This window comes from Phoxinus phoxinus, assembly GCF_949152265.1.
Source record: "Phoxinus phoxinus genome assembly, chromosome: 3".
Taxonomy (NCBI): Eukaryota; Metazoa; Chordata; class Actinopteri; order Cypriniformes; family Leuciscidae; genus Phoxinus; species Phoxinus phoxinus.
This window is the reverse complement of record NC_136878.1, coordinates 43,207,315-43,230,147: the sequence shown is the minus strand read 5'-3', so window position 1 is coordinate 43,230,147 and position 22,833 is coordinate 43,207,315. Positions and strand designations below refer to the sequence as shown.

Below are 22,833 nucleotides of genomic sequence, written 5' to 3'. Positions count from 1 at the left end.
GTGTATGCCTCTAGTCTAGGCTAAGAGAAATGGGTGCAAAGACATGATGTGTTTAAATGGTGTTACCCATTAACCAGCAATGAGCTGATTGGTGTAAGCTGAGCACAAGCCAAAGCAATCATGCTCAAGGCTTTTTTAAGATCAGAGTTTGGACACTACAGAGTTGGAACCATGAAATCAAAAGGGCCTAATTTGTGCAACGCTGGAGGGTGTTCGGACCAATTTTGCCTCGATAGTAGGAGGTTTCAGCTCTGCAAAGGGTGGAGAACAGACCAAAAAAAGAAAACACAACATTTGGGAGGACATAACCAATCATGTCAATGCCATGGGGTCTGGCCAAAAGAGGACCATAAAACAAGTTATGTTGCGATGGAAGAACCTTAGGGCTAAGGCAATGAAAGAAGAATGTTTCTGTTTCTTAAAATTAAAATAAACAATGGCTATTTGTGTCCACCGGTATTTTGCCTTCCTGTTATTCTTTGCTAAGCCAGTGGGCTACACTGTTGGTTCCATTTAAGGCTCTGGTAAACAGGATTTGGTAATCCTGAAATTTGGTATTTGGATCACAGTGATCCAATCCAATGTTCCTTTAAAAAACTGGCATAAAAGTCAAATGGATCAGGTGATCCTGGATAGAAAAACATGGGATTTCCAAATCCGGATCAATTTGATCCAGATTAAAAAAAATTTAAAACTGGGCCCTGGGGCCCGCTTCAATAATGAGGTTTAACCAACTCTGAGTTAAAACTTGAACTCTGAGTTGATTTACCCTGAGACGGGATACTGAGTTTTCGGTTTCAGAACAGTTGAATTGAGTTCACTACAACTATGAAAAGCCATGAGCTCCGAAATTACGATTCACCATGGCAACAGCATCCGACAAAAAGATGTCCGGATACTTCCTAGTTAATACGCAAGTTTAATTCTTGATCTCTGTTATATTATCAGAGGTGAAAACTGGCAGAACGGTAAATTATTTAACTAAATGTTTATGGTATCCATGAACAAAAAAAAATGTGGCAACTAAAAATGAAGTATAAAAACATAATTAAATCAGGTAAAACTTTAAGCATAAAAGGTTCATGTAGGCTACATGACTTTACAAGCATTTAACATATTAAATAAATATCATTCAATGTCTATTTCAATGTGCAGCAGCTTTTCCCACAGTCTAATGCTCTTTTCACATAATTAATGTTCTCTAATCCAACCTGTGTCATTTATTAATTAGGCTAATGAAATTAACATATGACTTCTACTCAGCCAAAAGCCAGAAGAGGCTCGCAAAATGAGTGGATGAAGAGGTGGCCACAATATTGGAAGAATATTAATATCCAACAGAAAAATAACTGCTTTTGTAGCCTATTTGTATAGGAAATGAAGATCACCAAATAAATTGTGAATAATTTGTGTTTATTTGACAGCTGAGCTGTGGCGGTGGTGGCTCAATACAACATTTTTGGCTAATACACCGATGTTGAACATAATACCTCGGTATCGATACTAAATCGATACCACGGGTGACAAGTAACCAGCCTCAAAAGTTAAGTGAATTGAAACAATTTGATTAAAAAACACTGCTTGAAACTCTGCAGTACCAAATGTGCAAACTAAAAGCATCAAAATGTCAAAAATAAAATAAAAAATAAAATAAAAAAACTACAGTCAGGAAACACACTGTAGATTAAATTTAGAATTTGAAAAAAAAAAAAACTCAAATGATACAATTAAAATTGTATCTTCATATCTTGTCAGCCTTTTTCACATGGTGCAAACAAAATGTATCGAAATGTAAAAAAAAAAAAAAAAACTACAGGAAACAGGTTAAATTTGGCTTTTGGAAAAAAATAAAAAAATAAATCATGTTCATATCGTCACATCTTTTCAGTCTTTTTTTGTTGTTGCAGCTCCTAATACTGTTAGGTCAGGTTACCTAATGAATGTTGAAAAATGTAGCTTTATTGTAACGTGTTATTCTAGCATTCATATTAGTATTACTCTCTCTCTCGGCTGATTCATCTGGGGTCGCCACAGCGGCAGTAATAATATGCCATTCATTTTACTATCACTAATGCTAAAATTAATATTACTAATCTCTTTATTCATTCAAATTGAATTCATATATGATTGTTTGAAAGTGCAAAAATCATGAGACCTAAACTTCATTGGTTCTAGCGTGTCGTGCAAGCACATTTGAGCTTGCGTCTTATCATAATTGATAAGCTCTTATGCGCTGATCAGTGTTGTGAATAAAAGTCTAAATTAAATCCGTTGAATGATGGACTCACCGGTCGATCTCTGAACTATTTGAACAAGTCAGGATGAGCAAGTGACAATAAGTGCTTAGTCAGATTTTAATGTGATGCCTCCCAAAGCAACACTTTAGCAAACACCCAGAACATCTTTCTATTCTGGCCTAACTGACAAAAATATTTATGTTTTAAAACAAGGCATACATTTGTTTTTCAAACTTTTCTAGTTATTACAGTTTTTCATGATTGCTATTAACACACAATTCATGAAACAATTCACCGTTTTCTCACAACTATAAACACAATCTCAAAAACTATACACCAACTTGCGCAAACCTCAAACTTCCAGGTCAAAATAAAAGTGAAAAACATTATCTTCTGTCGAAATCAATCTTTGTCCTCAAATGACACAGAAAACTGAACAAACACACAGACTACTCCACAGTGAACACTCGTGGTCAATTCGTAACACTGTAACAAAAATCTCTTATTGGGATTCAGGAATTATTTTGCAGCTCAATGTCTATTACAGAATACAACATCAAAAAATATGTAAAATATGCACCACAATACAGTAGCAGTACAGTAAAATAAAGAGTATATTCAGCATCCTCTGCATATTTCATGGCCAAATATTACTGTATACAGTAGCCTAACAGTATCAGTTATGGTTTTCTGACACAAGACTATATCCCTAGACAGTCATTTCTCAATTCTGCAAAAATACAGTAGGCTAGTAAGGCTACAAATTGCTGCAAAGTAGCTAACTGACAATTACACGTTTAAGAGAGTACAACATATGCTAGTTTACTGTACATAGAACAGTGACATTTCCCTCATCTAAAGTACTGGTACTGTGTAATTGATGATTCTTTCAGCTATTATTATATATTTTCATAATCATCACCAAAAACCTGTAGTTATAATGTCCAGCCGCAGGGGTGGCGCTGTGTTTTTGCAGCTTTCTGCGAGTATCCGGAGAAGAAGACAGAAACATCCGGGTATTGTTGTTCCGCCGCTAAAGAAACGGATGATAGACGGAGCTTTACGAATTCTACCGATAATTAACTACAGCCTTTCTTTATTCGTTAACATGGCGGCAAGTACATTTGTTTGATTCTTGTTTGGGCAAGATCGTATCCGACAGAAGCACATAATAATAATAATAAAACAGCGATTGATGGGGCTGCCTTCTGTACTCGGAAAATGGCGGATTGCATATTCTAAGCTAAATAGAAAAGAATTAATCGCACGGCTCAAAACAGTGCTGTTAACTAACGTTAAAATGGCAACCTATTGTGTTCAAAATTGAAGTGTGTTTGAGATGACAACAAGTAATATACTTTAGTTTGAATCTGCTATCCAGCACGTAACGTTAATGCACACAAACATGCGGCGATTAACTGGATAATTCGACTTAACGTTACGTTACGTTCCTTAGTAACGCCAGTCGACAACACTCAGTGTGCCTGTTGTTCATAATCGAGTGTTTTAATGCTTTTTGTATTCTTTACATTTTAAACAAAACAGTAAGGCTCGATGTCTATATTGGTTTTGTGATTTATCAGGCAAGTGACGCCGAGTTCGGGTTGGAAACCAACAAAACATCCAGGAGCTCGAAGCATTGTTCACGGTCCCGGTCGCGCTCGGTGGAGCGGAAGCGCAAGTCAGGTAAACCAGACCAACTGAGGATGACATGTTGTTGCAGTCATTCCCATTAAAACCCACATACTCTGTAAAAACCTCTAACACACTGTAGAACTTATTTCACTATTTTTTTTCTTTTGTCAAATCAACTTGATAATTAATCATGTGGTTCAGATAACATGCCTTTTTGAGTTTATGTTGATTAAACCAATCTCCATTGTATTAAAGTCCCCATTTTATCCCTTTAAAACTAATCTTTGATCACCAAAATTACATATTTAAACGTTTTTTCCTTTATTTTTATGCCTTAAAATAGCTTGAATGTAACTTTACACCCTTGCTTCATTTAGTATACGTTACCATGAATTTGCAAATTATCCCAGCCTCCACTCACTCACACCAGCTCAAAGATTCACTCGTTGGCATAATTGGTTACAAGGTCGTTTATGTCAGAAACACCAGCGATTTCAAACCGTGTTTTAGTTCACTGCAGTTTTAAGGAGAAAATACTCAGCAATGGTGTTGACCTATGAATCTACACATGTTTTGTCTTCAAGCATATTACAAACACCACATAGACGCATAAACAACATTAAAAGCTTGATTTTCACCACAGGGTGACTAACTAAAAAAAAAAAAAAAAATTCAATGAACTTGAAATTAAAGCAACCAGGTTAATTACAATTTTTAAGTTAAACCAACAATTAGCCTATGTTTTACAGTGCTGGTTAAAATTTATGGTGCATTCAAGTCATGTCAAAAAGATTGTATTTACAAGTTGAATGCGCATGAACGTCACATCAAAGTCGTAAATACGAATGGGAAGCTCTGGATTTTCTTTAAGTACCGATCTTTACTAGTTGGATGCGTGCCTGTGAGAAACATGGTGGAATACCTCAATATTTATTGGTATTTAGCAGTGACCTTGTCAGGCTGTTTTATTTACAACGAAATCTCCCAATCTCACTGTGGTACAGTGTTAGGCAGCTCTCTTGGTTTAAATATGTATGCTCTTTTGACAAAAATAGACTAGTTGACCAATATAAAAAGCCACAAAGGTTAAGAAATAACTGTGGCAAATGGTATAAGAGAGAGAGAGAGGTACAATTGAGGTTGGTAGATGTACAGCTAGCATCTCAGCTTTGTTCACTGGAACAATAACGTCTGATATTTGATATCTGAAACTTCTTGACTAGGGAGATTTCTTACAAAGAGACTTCCTACAACATTGCCAAGGTGATATTTAAAGGCTACTTGGCAGTCTAGGTCAAAAGAGCCCATCCTCATATCTCTACGATGTTCTTGCGTCTGGTTATGGCTTGTTCATGTTGTTAAGGTCTTCTAAATGGTTGCTAGGGTGTAGCTAGGCAGTTGCCACTCTGATACCTAAAGCAAGTTAACAGCCTTTTTAAAAGAGCCCACCCACATGTCTCTACGATGATCAAATGCTGAGATGCTGTTATTAATTTTGCTGTACGTTGTTAGGGTGCCCTAAATGGTTGCTAGGGTGGCCCAAGGTGTGGCTATGGAGTTATGTCATTATTTATTGGCTGCTTGCTAGGCAGAGAGGAATGAGCACAACACCTTCTCTATGACCTTCTGATCTGGTAATATAATCTCTCAAATTTCGTGCCGATGTCAAAGTTTGAATTTTAGGCAGTTTTCTCCTCCATACAGGTTATGCGCAGATATGTCCATCTCATATGCAGATTCATTGATTCTAAAAGATTCTTCTCACAAACATTAGGATATCAAAATTAAGGAGCTGTATTTGAGATAATGTGATGCAGTGCTTCACAAGTAGTAAATGACTGTTATTTCCCCATCAGTCACTGATCTTCACTGTCTATCCTTGACTAAATTCAAGCATTTAAACCAACGAGTTCATATATACCGGTATATATTGCCTTGTTGAAGGTCCTACCTCAATCTTGAAAGATGTCCAGTCATAAAGTCAACTTTTTGGTTGGCCAATGACATTTTAGGGCACTCCACTGGCTGCATTGTGCCTAAACACATTATCATCAAAATCGCCTTGTCTCTCCTTACCTTGTCAAGAATCAAATGCCAGCTTCTGTTAGCCTCGAGTCCAACTAAAAACTGCTATTCAAACCAAAAATCAACAAACCATTTAATTTTTAAAAAGTTACAGGTGAAACTCGAATATGGTGCAAAAGTTAATTTCAGTAATTCAACTTAAAAGGTGAAACTAATATATTATATAGACTCATTACATGCTAAGTGAGATATTTCAAGCCTTTATTTGTTATAATTTTGATGATTATGGCTTACGGCTTATGAAAACCCCACATTCAAATTTAGAATATTGTGAAAAGTTTTCATAAGCTGTAAGCCATATTCATCAAAATTATAACAAATAAAGCTTGAAATATCTCACTTTGCATGCAATGAGTCTATATAATATATTAGTTTCACCTTTTAAGTTAAATTACTGAAATAAATGAACTTTTGCACCATATTCAAATTTTTCGAGTTTCACCTGCAAATGTAATTTGAATCCTCCAGTGTCCTTCAAACAATCATTTATTTGTATCTTTTTGTCTTTTAGGAGACAAGAGGCACAGAAGAAGCCACAGCAGAAGCAAAGAGGTAACTAATTTTAGTCCATTGATGTCATGTAGACCTAAATTAAACTGGTCACATCATCATCAGTAGTTTTACAGCTGGCATTTCTAGTTTTAGCCGGTGGTAAGTATGCAGCTTAGACAGTAAGAAATGAAATGCCAGACTGAGAGGAAAAGCACTGATATAATCACAAGTGCATGTAATATTAAATAATATTAATGTTGATAACAGATGGAGAGAAATGTCTGTTTGGGAGCTTTTTTAACGTCCTGTATTTTAGACCATATGATAACATTTGTACAATAAATTACACTCAGCGTGCTAATGCACGAAGAGACTCTCTGAACAGAAGACGCTGCTGACAGATAGCAAAATTATATGCCTACTACCTGGACAGGTAACTATCAGTCATTTAAACTTATTTGCCTATAAATAGATCTTTTTGTCTCACAACCCCTTTTTTTGTAGATGCCAGCTCAGAATTGCAATGGAAAAAAATGAGTGGTCATTTCCCATATGAATGCTTGCAGATTTGCAAAATGTTATGATCCGGTTTAAAACCACTGAAATTATTTTTTTAAGATGAATTTGGTCATAATTGGCTTTTTCCGCTGTACACAGTGACCGTGAGTTCACTTTTAATGGGAGAGCAGGGCAGGAGGTAGAACAGTTCACAGGAATCATGCCACTTTGTTGTGTACAACCGCTGAGATTTATTGAAATGATATTATATTTACCGTAATATTTAGTTAACCTATTCTGCCCTACAAAGCCTAAACACAGTGATTACACATCTTAGTTGTGAAAACTGCAGTGTTGTTTTAGTTCATTTGAGTCTTATTCATATTTTTAATAGGCTTTTATTTTTTTTAGTTTGCATGTTAATTTTAGAAACATGCAAATAATTTCATGTGCGTTTGTAATTTTTATTATTATTTTTTGTTGTTATTAAATATTGCTCTTTAGGTTTCATTTATTTTACTTTCCATTTTAGTTATTTATTTCCAGTTAATAATTTTATTTTAGCTTTTTCAATGAACATAAATATTTTTTGTTACATTTGGTGACGTAGTAATATTCTTAAATAAGAATATTAACTACATGTACTTACTATAGAGTTACTTTTAATTATGCATAATTCATATAGTAAGTACATGTAGTAACTACGTCACTTTAAAATAAAGTTTTACCATATTTTTAATTTAGTTTAGTATAATAACCCTGCTACAGTAAATATAAGATCCACTCTTAACACAAACTTTAAAGCCATTTTTCTTACTTTTGGCTGTATTATCTTTGCATTTCTCAAATGAACACACACATTTTATGGAGAAATAAATGGCATTACACCTAAAATTAATAAATACTCTTTTTATTAGCTCTCACTTGCGTGCAACACAATGCGATGTTTAAACGTGTAATCATGTCTGAATAGGATTTTTTCGTTTACTTGCACAAGTGGGCATCATTAATTATTACGTTTCCGCCACTTGCGCTTCCGTGTTTTACATTGCTTATTTGTATGGCAGTGCCTGTACACATAAGAGATGGCAAGATTGCAAGAAATTTTTCTCGTATCATGTAAAATGCCCTTTAAAGTCAACATGAAACAGCATTCCCAACCCAATTTACTTGATCTTCAATTGACTCAGTGGACTACTTGCACAACTACTTGCGCTTTCTACTTATTGGTACTCGAGAGTTTCCAGTAACAGCGTTCAGTGCGCCTACATAGACAGTTACTCATGACAATGCAGATTATTACTACGTTTTTTGGCTGTCAATTGATTAAAACAATGAATCATGATCTCTGCTTTAACATTAGTTATCTTGAACCTGCTGAAATGTTCCTATAAATATATTTTCCCACTAACCTGCAGCAGTCCAGTGCTCGTCTTCGCATTAACTGCTTATTAAATATATTTCATACCTGTTGACTTTACATTTTTGAATTAATTTGAATGATAAAAAGGATTGCTTGTGTGTGTTGGTGCTCATATTCCAGACTTTTAAAATAGTTTAAAATGAATGCGCGCGCAGTACGCGCCTTAAATAAATGTAACAATATTTTATATTTAATTAATCTTAAACGGTAATGCATTGACAGCGCTACTACTACTAAGAATTCAGGCTTAAATGTAAATACAGTTAAATGATTGACAATGAAAAATGACAGAATAGTGATTAAAATATTTAATAAAAATAAACGTTTGTACTGATCATATTCATCAGGTCTCACACACTTCAGCATCGCGGTCACTAGTTTAGCGTGGAAAATCTCACATGTTTAACAGCCTTTCTCAGATCAGCTTGGGTTGGATTAAAACTTGACCCTGTAATCATCAGAATATCTCTTCTCCTGTCCCTGAAAATGTCCATATTTTTAAATCATCCTGCTGACACTCATTTTAGGTTGCGTTTAGTCAACTAGTCGACACAGCACATTGAAAAATGGAAATACGGAAATAAATGAGTTGTACTCTTTCAAAACAGTCACGAAGCTCAATGCAAGTTGTCCATTGAGGTCAAATCTGAGCTTGTGGTCAGATATGTGGAGATGTATGGAGGATATAAATGTAAATTTAGGCCATATTTTGAGACTCCAAGACAGTGGCTAGCTCAAATTCACTCTACAAATCCAAAAGCTGTTATGTGAATAATGTGACCGATAAGTCAAGTAGAATAAGACCAGGAACATGCAAGTAAATGGGGTTTATTTTGATTTCATGTTGACTTTGCGTAAGAGAAAAACGAAATGCCAGTTCAAATCTGCAGAACTCTGATAGACAAAGATCTCCCGTGCTTTTTTTTAGTATTGAGCTAGGTGTAAATGTGCTGGTTAAGTGCACTCATTTGTGTTAAATGTAACTGTACATGCTGCACTCGGATGGTGGTGGAAGAGCTTTTATAAATAAGAATTTAAATAGTGTTTTTCTTGTCAGAATTATTTTGGCAAGTTTGTTGTTAAATCAACTTACTAACTCTCTTTATTGCACTATTTTCCTGAAAGAGACCAATTCTTCTTAAAACAGGCACGGAAGAAAGACTCTGAGAAAGCTCTGAAATGTCAGAGTGGATCAGAGGAGCAGATGGAGATGTCAGACAAAGGCCGAGACAGGCTGTCCGAAGAAGTGGAGGAACGACATCGCAGAAAAGACAAGAAGTCCTCCAGGCCGAGAAGCCTGTCGAGGTCCCGCTCAAAGGAAAGGTATTTTCGTTTGACGTTTGTCATTCTGATTTGATGTTTCATTCATGCAACGTGTCAGTATGTGAAGGCTTAGTGTGCTTTGATGTGAATTAATGTTTCCCCCCGAAGACGACATCACGGTCGAAACTGGGACAAAAGAAGATCTCGCTCACGCAGTGGTGAACGGCGGTCGAGGAGTCGTGAGAAAAAGAGACGTGCCAGGTCTCGCTCAAACTCCAGAAGCAAACACAGACATCACAGCAGGAGCCGTAGCAAGAGCAGGTGGACAAAGATTTTGTGTGTTTGGGATCTTTCTTTTTGTGAGTGAAACTAAATGAAAATGCTGATTTCTGCTTAAACCGTGAGATGGTCCGATTTTATCTAGGGAGAAGAAGAAGAGGACAGAGAAAGCGCGGAGAAAAAGTCGCAGTCGGTCAGTTAGCCCTGTGACCTTCAGGGGTAGAAACACAGCCATGGATGCTCAGGAAGCATTGGCTAGAAGGTAGAGTGACATCTGTTGCCTGGAAGCACAAAATAAACTACTTGGATTTTATACACAGTATATAGCAGAAGTGAGTACACACCTGTGCAATATTACTTCAAATCAAATTGTTTTAAATTCATGTGCGCTCATAATCTTTAATCAAAATAATTTCCCCTCACTCTTGCAGTCACATCTCTTCTCTTCTCTTCTTTGATGATGTTTTAACTGGCGAGAGGGCGGGGCAACCTGTCACTCACCTGAGATCCACCAATAGAAAACCACAACCATCCAATCAATTCCCAATAGACAAAATCAAGTCCCGTCCTACATTTTTTTTCTGGCCCGAGAAGCCATTTCACTCGATATAAGGTAGAAAAGACTGTCGCAACTTCTTTTTCTTGTCGACTTGTATCACCTTACAGTAATTGCTATACTTCTAAGTTGAACAGGTGTCCTCACTTCTTTTATTTGTGTTGAGTTTGTACCTTGTGGCCTGTGTTTTCAAGGTGTTTGTTTTCGATTGTTCATAAGAGGAAATACTTTATTTGTCAAATTATAATTAAAGCGGGTTTACTCACTTTTGTTGTATACTGTGTATGTGTAGATATACTCCCAGAAAAGGTTATAACTGTTTGATTTAGAAATATTGTCAAAAATCAGTTGAATTTCCACTCTACCTATTTACTTAAACAGGGGTCGGATTCACGAAACATTAAAAATACAATTCTTAACTGCCAATTTCTTCTTCTTTTCTAACTTTGGATCAAATATATTTTGTTTTCCCAAAAAAACTTTCCTAAGAATGTTCTTATCTTTTTTTTCTCCTTATAGATAAAATTTAAGTATTTTTATTCCTGAAAAGAATGTTCTTAAAAATCATAAATAACTTTTTAAAGTTAGGATAACTTCCAACCGGTCTTAAATACCCAAATGTAAGATGTTTAATGAATTTATTGGGTTGTTTCAAATATTAAGCATTACAATAGAACGCTAGCTAGCTAAATATAATGCATATTACTACTAGTACCATGAATGTGGATGATCAAGTGACATTGATCATTTGCGCGTATACGATGCGCTCACTCAGGCCCTGTTTACACGAGAACGCTCGCGGGTGAAAGCGTACAAATATTTTATCAGATGTGCCTTTCGTTTACACGCGACGGCGTTTTTGGGGTTTAAAAACGCAAAAAAATTAAACCACCCTCCAGAGTGGAAATTTTAAAAACTCTCCACCATCGCGTTCCCGTCTAAAGGGTAAAAACGCAAAAGTCTGCTAGACAGTGAAGGCGTCGCGTACGCGTTTACGTCACAGGCATGCGCCAGTTCAGGAAAATAACAAAACATTATCAAACTAAAATATAGCATTCATTTCATTGACAAAAAATTCTGTCATTTTTGAGCGACACGCGAAGAGCACCGAGGGTTAAAGCAGCAACTTTACCGTATTAAACATGAAAAACTGTGTCAGCGCCCCCCCCCCCCCCCATAACGCTCGTCTAAACGCAGAATAAAAAGTGATAACGCAACACCACTTTTGCGTTTTCTCTTCAGATCGTTTCCGTGTAAACACAGCCTCAAGCTATAACTAGCGAGGCATCACTGATACAGGACTCATTTGCTCTAGAGAGAGCGCAAGAAAGACGGAGTGCAAATGAATGGGAAAGACCGCTGCATCTTGAGGCTTTTTTTAAAAGACCCCCTGTGGTGAAAATCAAGTTTTTAATGTTGTTTTATGTCTATGTGGTGTTTTTAATATGCTTTAAGACAAACCATGTGCAAATTCATGTTAACACCATTGAGTATTTTCTCCTTAAAACGGCAGCGATCTAAAGACAGTCTCAAAACCGTGGTTTGAAATCGACGGTGTTTCTTGCGTCACAAACTACCTTGTAACCAATCAGTTCAACGAGCCGGCGGGCTTTAGCATATCATTAAAAGCTGCAAAGCAGGGGAGTCAAGAAAAATCAGATACATTTAGCAATATAGCGGGTGAATTATGAATATGATGTATATTACGATGTTATGATGATATGCCTTTCTCCAATGACATTCTTAGTTGCTCAAAGCGACTGAGATGGCGAAATGGGAACATGATTTGTGCAACATTAGCAACACATTATTAGCTGTTTGATAACATAGTCAAGCAAAAGTTTAATTATAATAATTACCTTTATGTGTACGGCGTTGTAAAGGGCTTTATTATTGTGCAGCGTTTACCTCAGTAAGTTGAGCGAGTGAATCTCTGAGCTGGTGTGAGTGAGTGGAGGCGGGGCTAATTTGCATATTCGTGGTTCCGCGTAAACTAAATGAAGCAAGGGTGTAGTTGCATAGTAAAAAACATTTAAATATGTCATTTTGGTGATCAAAGATGAGTTTTAATGGATTAAATTGACTACAGGGGGACTTTAAAATAACGATTTTAACTTGATACGGCACATTAAAAACACGACGCTGAGTGATTAACTCTCGTCAAGCCAGTCGCGATGAAAATAATCTGTACGCTTATGTCTACGGTAATCTGCAGGCTGTGCAAAAAGACGGGCTTTGAGGTGTTTTTCATTCAGCGAGTCTTCAGCAATTAAACCAAATAACAAATCAATCAAAATAGCTTATCAATCAAATCACACCTTGTTCTTAATAAAATATTAGAGAACTTCTTAAGAATTTTTAGGAACATTCTTACGATCTTCTTTAAAGTTAAATTCTTAAGAATTTTCTTCTTTCTTAAGAAGATTTTTGTGAATCCGGCCCCAGTTTATAAGTATATAACAACATATAAGCAACTTACTGTCTCAACAACACCTCACAAACCTGTAGTCTCTGCATACTAATGTGAACAATGCTTAATGCTTTGATATTTGTTGAAGTAGAGATGAATTAATAAACACAACTTTTCTGAGAGGGTTTTATCATGCTGACTGTTAGTACAATAAGCAGGCTTTCACACTGGCAGTTTAGTCTGATAAAGTGCACGGTTTGCATGACAGATTAGTTATGTTGAATGCTGATCAGCAGGCAGACTAGCGATTTTTTTAATCTAAAGTTGCGAATTTAACTTATGATGCGCAAAATAGGCATATCCCACAAAACGTTTGCCAATAAAGCACCATTTCTGTCCTGGTCGTTCAAGAGAACAAAACTCTCACTTCTTGGGAAGTTGGTGCAAAATATCGGTAATAAAAATGGAAGCTGATGCAATCGGGAAAGCCACTGTGGCTCTATTTTTTTTATGCATCATAAATCACCTCAAAGCACACCGATGCAACGCAATAAACTTGATTTCATATTGACTTTCGTTCGGATGCCTGGCGTTTGAAAACACAATCCTGAGAGACACTTTCTGATGACAGACTTTGGCTCTGGCATTTCAGAATGATCAAACCAACATTTGAGAAGCTGTGCAATGAAACTGATCTGCTGGTTAGTCCAGTTATCCAATCACGTCCTCTGTTTATTCAGTAAATGTGTTTCCATTTGTTTTGTCTTAATTGACCCTTCGCAGGGAGTTTGATTGACCGGTGATCTGACCAATCATAATCCGCCATTTGCTGAATCTGCCATTTTTGTCTGACAAAGCAGTCAGGAGAGTTAGTAGATTAATGTTGGAGGATTTAAACTTGAAAAACGGAGTGTACTGACGCCTTTCCGCGGTTAAAACAACATTCCTCCTTATGTTTATTTGATGCTATAAATGAACTAGAAGGAAGAGATGATCGGTTCACGAGCAGCTTTAACTGAGGCTCTACCGCGATCTGTAGTGTTGGGTCCGAGTCCACCTTTGTCGAGTCCGAGTCGAGTCCAAGTCCTTAACAACCGAGTACAAGTCCAAGTCCGAGTCCAAAGAGGGTCGAGTCGGACTTGAGTCCGAGTCCTTAACATCCGAGTCCGAGTCGAGTCCGGCCGAGTCCACAAAGATTTAAATGATTTGAAATTGACCTTTCACAAAGACCCGCCCCTCTTCGTTACTGTTGCTACGTCCGACAAGCCATTCCTCTCTCACTCCACATGTTCTCGGTCGGAGCAAAGAGGACACTAACAATGTGCCAACAGACAAGACAGAGCAGGGTACTTTTGGTTTGAAATAAAGTCTCAGCTTTCAATTGTTTTAATTTTTATGAAATTCAAATGATAAATACTGTTTTGTGGTGCTTTAATGTGTAGGCCTCAGTTCAAGCAGCACGTGAACTGATAATCTCTTCTAGTTATAGCACAAATTTCTAAAAAAGAAATCAATACACACAAGTCCACTGCCTTTAATCTACTAACTGATTTGGTTTGTTTGTCGAACAAAAATGGCGTGTATCTGCATTATAATTGGTCAGATCACCTGTCAATCAAATCCCGGCGAAAGGTCTCAACACTGAGCTCTTAAATTAATATTTTAAACCTTACAAAATGATTGCAATGTATAGTTACAGTCATACGTTTACCTATTGTACATCTTTTAGAATCTGCAAGGTAATGCTTAATAATGCAACACGATGCATTAAGAGCCAGGGGTAAACTTTTGAGCAAGATGATGATGTTTAAATTTTTCTTATTGTGTTGTACATGCCAATATCTTATTTAGCCTCTGAAGGGTTGGACTAAATTAATGAATGCATTTTTAAACAAATAAGACCAATTTACACCAATGATCCAGTTCAAAAGTTTACACCTCTTGGCTCTTAACGGATGCTTCCTTCTTGTGCATCACTAAATGTTTGCAGGGTTTGTAATAGTTGTGTATGAGTCCCTCAGTTGTCACCAGTGTGAAAGTATGGATCTTACAATCATAGTCACTGCTAGTAAGGAGTCAAATATGCAGAAGATGCTGGAAAAGCAAAGAATGTGCAGGAGCTGGATGATTTTTCCTTAAACATAAAAAAAAAAAAAAAAAAAAAAAAAAAAAAAAAGTTGTGGATCATTCAGACACAATATTAAAATCGAGCCTATGTAATTTGTCTTTATTTTGTGTTTGTATTTTATTTAGGCTATTAAACATCTGTTATGTGAAAAAGCTTTTTCAGGGCAGTACTAAATAGAAACAATGTGTATGATCCGTCTTATTAAAAAACATATAAAAATAACATTTTGGAGATTCTGCAAGGAGTATGTAAACTTATGACTAAAGTATAAATGCAACAAAAATGATAACATTATCAGACGCCAAAATGTTGCTATGGTTATCACGGTCTTATGTTGCTATGTGTCAAATCATCGCAATTTCATGACTCAAAGGACAAAAATTAAGTGGATTCAATCCCACATTTAAATGCAGTTATCACTCTTTATAACTTACAGTGTGAACGTAACCACTGGTCCTCTAGAAGTATGAAAAACAAAACTATTTAGATTGTCAACAGCGCTCCCTTTAAGCCATCACTTACCGCGTTCGGCACTCTCCCTAAAACTCTCGTCATAAACACTGACTGAAGTTGTCCGCACTGCACAGTGAATATCTTATTTATATTGCGTCTAGAGAGACTTTGTTGTTTATGAGGGGATTTGCGAAAGGATAAAGCTCGTGCTGATTCTAAACATACATTTTGAGCGAATTATTCGCATGCGGACTCGAAAACGCCTCTGATTTGCCACTGTGTTTATGCACTTAACTGTGATTGGCTACAATGCTCAACGCTGAAACAACGTTGTTTCGTTTCGTTTTTGAATAAAAAAAATTCACAAAATTTCGTTTTGTGTCATCCAGTGCCCGGACTCGACTGGACTCGGACATTTTTCCGAGTCTAAAATGTCCCGAGTCCGTGTCAAGTCCGAGTACAAATTCATTCGAGTGCGTGACAAGTCCGAGTCCATTCAAAATTGGACTCGAGACCGGACTCGAGTCCGAGTCCGAGTTCGAGTACCCCAACTCTAGCGATCTGTCAGACACATTAAAGAGACACAAAACGGTATTTATTGTTTACATTAAAAAAATGTATCTAATATGAAAGTTGAGACTTTGTTGAGAGCGGTGTAGTCTCGCGTAGCCAGACCTTCAGACTGACGGCTGAAGGTCTGGAATTCATAGCAGCTTTCTTTGGCCAAGGCCCGCCCATAAGGCCGTTTGACCGACATGTCAAACAACCAATTACAGTTGGTTTCGTTCAGCGTCACGTTTCGGGGCTTGGAAATGTCCCCACAACAACAGACCGGCGTGCAACAAGTCTCCACTAAGTGCCTCAAACAAAACTCCTGGACATCTCTTAAAGAGTCAATGCGTGAACCTCGCATACTTTTGAGAATCCTACGTTTAGCTGATCTTGATAAATGCTCATGGTCACTCATGTAAACACAACAGTTTTTCTCCCGCAATCACACGTCTGCGCTTTGTTTCCCGGCGGACCGAAAAAAAAACGCGACACTCGCGCCCCCCGGAAATCCGATAAAATTCAAACAATCAGATGACGACTTCGACATTCCTGAAGTGTTTCCAGTTAAGTGTACCATATGCATCAGACGTTTAGCCAACGTTCCGTGGGCGTGACGTCTGAGGCTGAGACTAAGAGCGGTGTAGCTTTGATGGACATAACAACAGTAAATAAAGGGGGCAGGTCTTTGCGAACAGTCAATGCGAACGGTCAATTGGATAAAATTATCCGCCTCAATTGAGCGCATGTGCATTTTTAGAATTTTTGCACATCTTCCATCCAGCGTTTTTAACGAATTGCTCACAATCAGCTGTATCCTCAAAAAATGACTACGAACAGCATAAAGCCACGTTCCCCCAGACATCTGTTGAATTACGTTGTGTCTGTTATTGCGCATAATGGAACCAAATAAAAAAAAAATCTCAAAAATATAGCGACCTGCATTGCGCACGCCTTTCCCGTTTGTAATGCAAAATGAATGGAAACGCAGCACTGTTCTTCAGTATCCAATGGGTCTGAAAGCAGACTGTGCCGGGAATGATCCCACTCTGATTCGGACCGCAGCAGACATGCCCAGTGTGAAAACCACCTCTAGCTGATTAGTGACGTTTGAACTGCTTTCTAGTCTTCATGCTCAGTAAACACATTCACTTCACACTCTTAGGTTGGAGAGAGCAAAGAAGCTTCAAGAACAGAAAGAAAAAGAGTTGTTGGAAAAACGGCAACAAGAGCAAGTAGCAGGCAAGTAACTGCCACAAGTCACATGGCCATTGGTAATGGCTTCACATCTGACCCACTCCATCTGATGTTCTGTTGGTTGTTTCTCCACCAGTGACTGCTCCACTGTTGTGTGATCCGGTCACCACTGCTCCCAGTCCGGCGCTGAACGTCGCAGCTCTGCTGGCCTCGGGCACACAGGTCACTCCCCAGATCGCAATGGCAGCTCAGATGGCAGCGCTTCAGGCCAAGACGCTGGCTGAGACTGGCATTGCTGTGCCAAGCTACTACAATCCCTCAGCGGTCAACCCAATGAAGTTTGCCGAGCAGGAAAAGAAGAGGAAAAAGTTGTGGCAGGGGAAGAAAGAAGGGGTGAGGACGAGTTGCTCTTAATGAGAGATAATGTACATCCAGACGGTTGTTATTGCAGAATAAACCCCGACAGGGTGATCAGGATCAGGGTCTTGCATCAGCCTGAGAGGGTTTATTCTGCGATAACAACCGTCTGGATGTACATAATTCAGTTATTACACTACTTGTAACTTGCTACTTGCAACTAAACATTTAGACATGAAATGTTTATTTGAGTTGAAATATTTTATTAGCTCTTTAAACCCAAAGCTTCCATCGAGAGAGCAGTTGCTAGTGTGTAAAGTTTAAACTAGACGGACATTTTAGGGATACGGTATAAAGTCATACCACTTATTACAGAGCATTTCACCACATACATAATTATGGGGATAAGAGATATCGATTTGAGATGAAACTCTTTTAAAATCATACATCTTTACTTGTACTCTATGCAAGCTTGTCATGCCTGAAGGCCTGTTTGCTCTATAAGATCATTAGTCAATCTCTTAAATGGGTTAAACTAACAAACAACCAACAATTGAAATGGAGATAATCATGACGTTTGATAGTAAACGCAGCCTACCTTGGAGAGACGTCATAAGTCATGTAGTTTAACATTCATAATCTTATCTCATAACTATAGCCTTTATAAATGGCAGTATTTTGGAGACCATTAAGAATGCTGAATTTTGTAAATAAAATTGAGCTTGATTAAATTATTTTCATTATGTAATTGTTTACTGGTAGTTTGTCATTCCAGACATGGAAGCATTTGTCCAGTATTAATATACGTTTATGTTGTAGGACAAGTCACAGACAGCTGAGCTTTGGGAGAGCTTGAATTTTGGCAATAAAGACCAAAATGTGAAATTTCGCAAGCTTATGGGAATTAAAGTAAGTGTTTTCCTATATTAAATATTACATTAATGTATTTAAAATGTTTTTAATGTGTCAAATGGAGAAATCTCCTATTATCTACTACGGGTCCTATTATGCTTTTTTTTTTTTTTACATGTTCAAATGGTTTAGTCTGTAATGTTGTTGTTTTAGCATGAAAAGCTCTGCAAAGTAACAAAGTCATTCCAGTGGGAGTTATTCTCTCTATATCAGTGTCAGTGTTTCTGAACTCCCTGAAACGCCTCCATTATAGTCTTGAGTTTTCTTCCAGAAACGAACGTCATAATATTCCTTATTTAAATAAATAATTCCTGCCCAAGGCAAACAGAATAAAGGGACAAGGCCTGGTTGAGTTAGGCCCCATCCACACTACTGCGTTTTCGTTTAGAAACGGAGACCTTTTGCTACGTTTGCACCTCCCGTCCAGACTACAACTGCAAAAACGAAGACCTAAAACGGAGAAGTTTAAAAACGCACCCGACCCCGTTTTGTGTTTTCAATCTCCGGAGTGCGTTTTAGTGAAGACGGTCAAAACGGAGGACTATAGAAATGATGACGCAGAGGCTCACGCTCGGCTCTATGATTGGGTGTCATCAGTCATGGCGTATCCTTCCCTGATTCGTCAGACACCCATCACATGACCCGTCCCCGGGAAGAAAATATAAAAAAACAGCCTGGATAACGAATTACAAGCGTTACTGACGTCGATGTCTTTGCTAGCAGATGTTGTGCAAATAAATAATGCATTTTACAATGCTATAACTGCCTACATGCGCCTGTTTACAGTTTACGTGTTGGTGAATTGTCATGTGATCCGCGTTTTCAGTCGTTTTAATGTGGACGGAGATCAATTCTAATACGCCGCTAAAACGCTGGTGTGGACGGAGATCGTATTCGTTTTAATTCTCCGTTTCTAAACTAAAACGCAGTAGTGTGGATGAGGCCTTAGTTAGTAGTGTTGAAACACATGGCTGTGGTAAGAGGCAGGACATTTCCCAAACATGCTCAAAGCAGTTGACCAATCACAACACACTAGTCCAGCCGACCAATCAGAGCACAATGTGCTTTTATGAAAGGGTCTTCATAGAGACAGAAACTAAAGAGCGTTACTGACAGACTGAGAAGAGAGGAGCTGCAACAACAATAGAGTAATATGAAAGAAACGTGTTTTTTTTTTTTTTTACTTTCAAGAATAAAAACCTATTCTAGCCAAAAAGCAAAACCAAGACTTTGAAAAAGTGGCATAATAAGGCCTCTTTAAAGGATAATTCCGGTATTTAACACCTTGAGTCTATATTGTAGTTTGTTTTGGATGAACAAGAGTGGTGGACAACATTTTTTTGACAATGGTTCCTCTCTCGAGTTTTTGACTATAATAGAATTGGCCATGGACCCATTTAACATTGGAGTCAATGGGCATGTCCGAAAATGTCATTAAAACAGCCAATAATGTTCGTTTACAAAACTGTTAAACTCACCGAGTGGTTAGTGGTGTTCGTTGATGATTATAAACAATATATCGTCGCAATATATGATTCCAATCTGTTTATTTTGCTATAGTGGAACTATTTTTTCAACAATGGGATTTTACAAAATGACGAATAAAACACAACAGAAACTGTATTTCGCAACACTTTTTGGTTCTGGAACATCAACTAACATCACTAATCACTCGGTAAGTTGCACAGTTTTGAAAACAAACAATTTTGGCTGTTTTAATGGCATTTTCGGACATGCCCATTGACTCCAATGTTAAATGGGTCCATGGCCAATTCTTTTATAGTCAAAAACTCGAGAGAGGAACCATGTTTAAAAAAAATGTTGTCCACCACTCTTGTTCATCCAAAACAAACTACAATATAGACTCAAGGTGTTAAATACCGGAATTATCCTTTAATATAGAAATGTTCTGATTGATTGTGTTCCCCATAGGGTGAAGAGGAAGGTACTTCATCAGGAGCTACTAACGAAGAAGGTCTTAAAACCTTGCAGCAGCAGGAAGAGATGTTTCGCAACCTGGACGTCCAGTACGAGATGGCCCGCTCACAGACACACACGCAGAGGGGAATGGGCCTCGGTTTCTCCTCCTCTTTTTCATCAAGGGGCATGGATGCTGTCTGAACATTCTGTACTTGTGCTTCTCGTCTCTGTAAATTCTGGCCGATGTTGCCCCTGTAAAGCTGGTTTGTACGTGCTTGTAGAGAATGCTGGTGCATTAGCTTGCATGTATAATTCATCAGATCTGTTGTTTTATTCATTTTGCAAAATTCACATGTAAATACAGTTGATTGCACAAACATATATTGTTGCTTGTGTTTAATATTGTAAAGCTTCCATTTGGATTTTGGGTGGGGGAATGTGATTGTATATTTCACTGTGTTTGTATTGAGACTCCCTGAAGCTAGCAATTCCTGAAATATCAACGGACCAACGGGTGTGAATCCATTTCTGCCTTGGGTACTAGGGGCGATGCTATATTGTTAATGCTTTATTGCTTTTAATAAAATGGTTACTACATAAATATATTAAGGGCACAAATTAACATGGCAGACATTTCATAAGTTTCGGTTGGGAAACAAAAAAACACAATACATTTCACACTTGAAACAATAAAAAATGTATTCATGTAAAATACTTATCTTAAATGAAGATCAAACATTTGTGATATTTGGCTTGTTCTTATTACACTAAGAGAAAATGAGATTGGAACAGCTGAAACCTCCACTTTAAACATTTGGTTATCGTAATGTTACTTGTGATTAGGCAAACCTAGCTAGCTTAACTTAATAAAATAGGCTTACTACTCAAATAATTAGAAATAGCTGCTGTGTATGTTAGCTGAAGGGCAACAACACACCATTACTTGCTCTCATTTAGTGTGGTCATTAGGCCTAAATGAAAGTTTCCTAATTTTTACATTTTGGCTGATGTAATCTTGGTGGTGACGCTCAAAAAGACCAATCTGTTAAGTTAAAAAGATGGACACAACCGTAATAATGGATACTAAATGTATTAATGGGTCTGTTTTTAGTTGAAAATGGTGTTATGTGAAAGGTCCTCAATATTGGTCCTCACAATGTTTGATAAACGGTTCCAATCAAAATCAAATTTAAAAACATTTAATATCCTCATGTGATCCTCATGTGCCTCAAGAACATACATGATTATTGTGATAATTAGAAGTTTATAATACTACAATTTAATGCACTTTTGTGGGAAATTATGGATTACTACAAAATGTCTTGTTTTCATTATAAAATTATTTCATGACAGTGAGTTTATTATGCATTTCTCATAAAATGAAAAAAAAAAAAAAAACGTATTCACAATTGTATTAAATTGATAAACATTACATTATGAACATTTGTTACATTTGACTGCAGTTATTACATTCTGAGTTGCTACATGATGCAGTCTCTCGCAATTTTGTGCGCTCTTCTCAAACTTTTTTGAACGGACTGGTCTAACATCAGGTGACATTATTGACTGATTTGGCATGTGGATGTGATTGTCCTGTGGAAAGCTGGAATGGTAGCCACATACACCTTGAAAGTAGATGTACGCCCTTTATCCAGACAGTTTTGTAAAAATGATAAAATGACAAGACACAGCACAGCTCACCGGGTCTTCATTTTTCTTCCTACACAAAGACCTTCCACTTTAAAGCATAGAGGCGGCTGGGAGGAGGCATTGGTCAGCGACAAGAACTGTGCGTTCACCTCTGAGGCGAATACATCAATCTCCGCCTCCCAGAAAAGGCTCCAAATCAGTTGGATTGTCTGAGAAGGCAGACTCCACTCTCTGCGGACTGCTCCGCATGTCTGCAACGCAGTTCAGACGACGGGACGTGGACAAGGGGGTAATCCATCCGCCGGAAACTGAAGCCTCCCCGGGAGCCGCCATTGTGCAAGAACTTCACCTGCTGTTAGCACTCCATTGACTCCCATTCATTTTGGCGTCACTTTGACAGCGAATAACTTTACATCTGAGGCGTCCAAATACTCCATTTGTCCATTATTTGTTTAAAAAAAAAACACGACAATGTATAAAAGGCTCCATTACCTTGTATCTTACGTTATGGCCTCGTAGAAGCCGTTTTTGTAAAAATAGGCTAACGATTGCGTCATAACCACTCGACTCTCTGTCGCACAGTCGAGAAATTACCGTATAGAACGGCGGAGAAGCTCGCAAGCAATCGGGGGGACGTGGAGGCATAAAGTCTGATAAAGTCAAGGGAGAAGCCCATAGAGAGTGATAAAGTTGCTCCTGCTGCTAGCTCATGGACAGCTAATGCTCACGCTCTCCGTCTCTGCGAGATTCGGAAGAGAATGATTCAGATTTCTCTCGGCTCAGCTACTA

The 22,833-nt window shown here is 37.7% G+C and overlaps 1 protein-coding gene and 1 long non-coding RNA gene across 3 annotated transcripts; both read left to right on the top strand.

Moving 5' to 3' along the window:
- The first annotated feature begins 3,204 nt into the window (after nucleotides 1-3,204).
- Nucleotides 3,205-21,825, top strand: rsrc2 (arginine/serine-rich coiled-coil 2). Of its 2 annotated transcripts, XM_079607603.1 has the most exons (10): nucleotides 3,205-3,351; nucleotides 3,821-3,923; nucleotides 6,469-6,509; nucleotides 9,518-9,693; nucleotides 9,802-9,954; nucleotides 10,058-10,174; nucleotides 17,174-17,250; nucleotides 17,342-17,598; nucleotides 18,382-18,471; nucleotides 20,407-21,825. In XM_079607603.1, the coding sequence occupies exons 1-10, from the start codon at nucleotides 3,283-3,285 to the stop codon at nucleotides 20,593-20,595; spliced, it is 1,272 nt and encodes a 423-aa protein (XP_079463729.1). In that variant the 5' UTR covers nucleotides 3,205-3,282; the 3' UTR covers nucleotides 20,596-21,825. The 2 variants fall into 2 exon arrangements, with proteins under 2 accessions (XP_079463729.1, XP_079463730.1); XM_079607604.1 differs by lacking the exon at nucleotides 10,058-10,174 and having other exon boundaries at nucleotides 3,226-3,351.
- LOC306995743 lies at nucleotides 11,756-16,915 on the top strand. The gene is made up of 3 exons (XR_013796926.1): nucleotides 11,756-13,913; nucleotides 16,017-16,117; nucleotides 16,656-16,915. It is a non-coding gene; the product is annotated as an uncharacterized lncRNA (long non-coding RNA).
- Nucleotides 21,826-22,833: the final 1,008 nt, after the last annotated feature.

Coding starts and splice junctions, on each gene's coding strand:
- rsrc2 (XM_079607603.1), top strand. CDS start 3,283: ATGATAGACGGAGCTTTACGAATTCTACCGATAATTAACTACAGCCTT. Junction 6,510..9,517: donor GCCACAGCAGAAGCAAAGAG/GTAACTAATTTT, acceptor TTCTTAAAACAG/GCACGGAAGAAAGACTCTGA. Junction 10,175..17,173: donor CAGGAAGCATTGGCTAGAAG/GTAGAGTGACAT, acceptor TCACACTCTTAG/GTTGGAGAGAGCAAAGAAGC.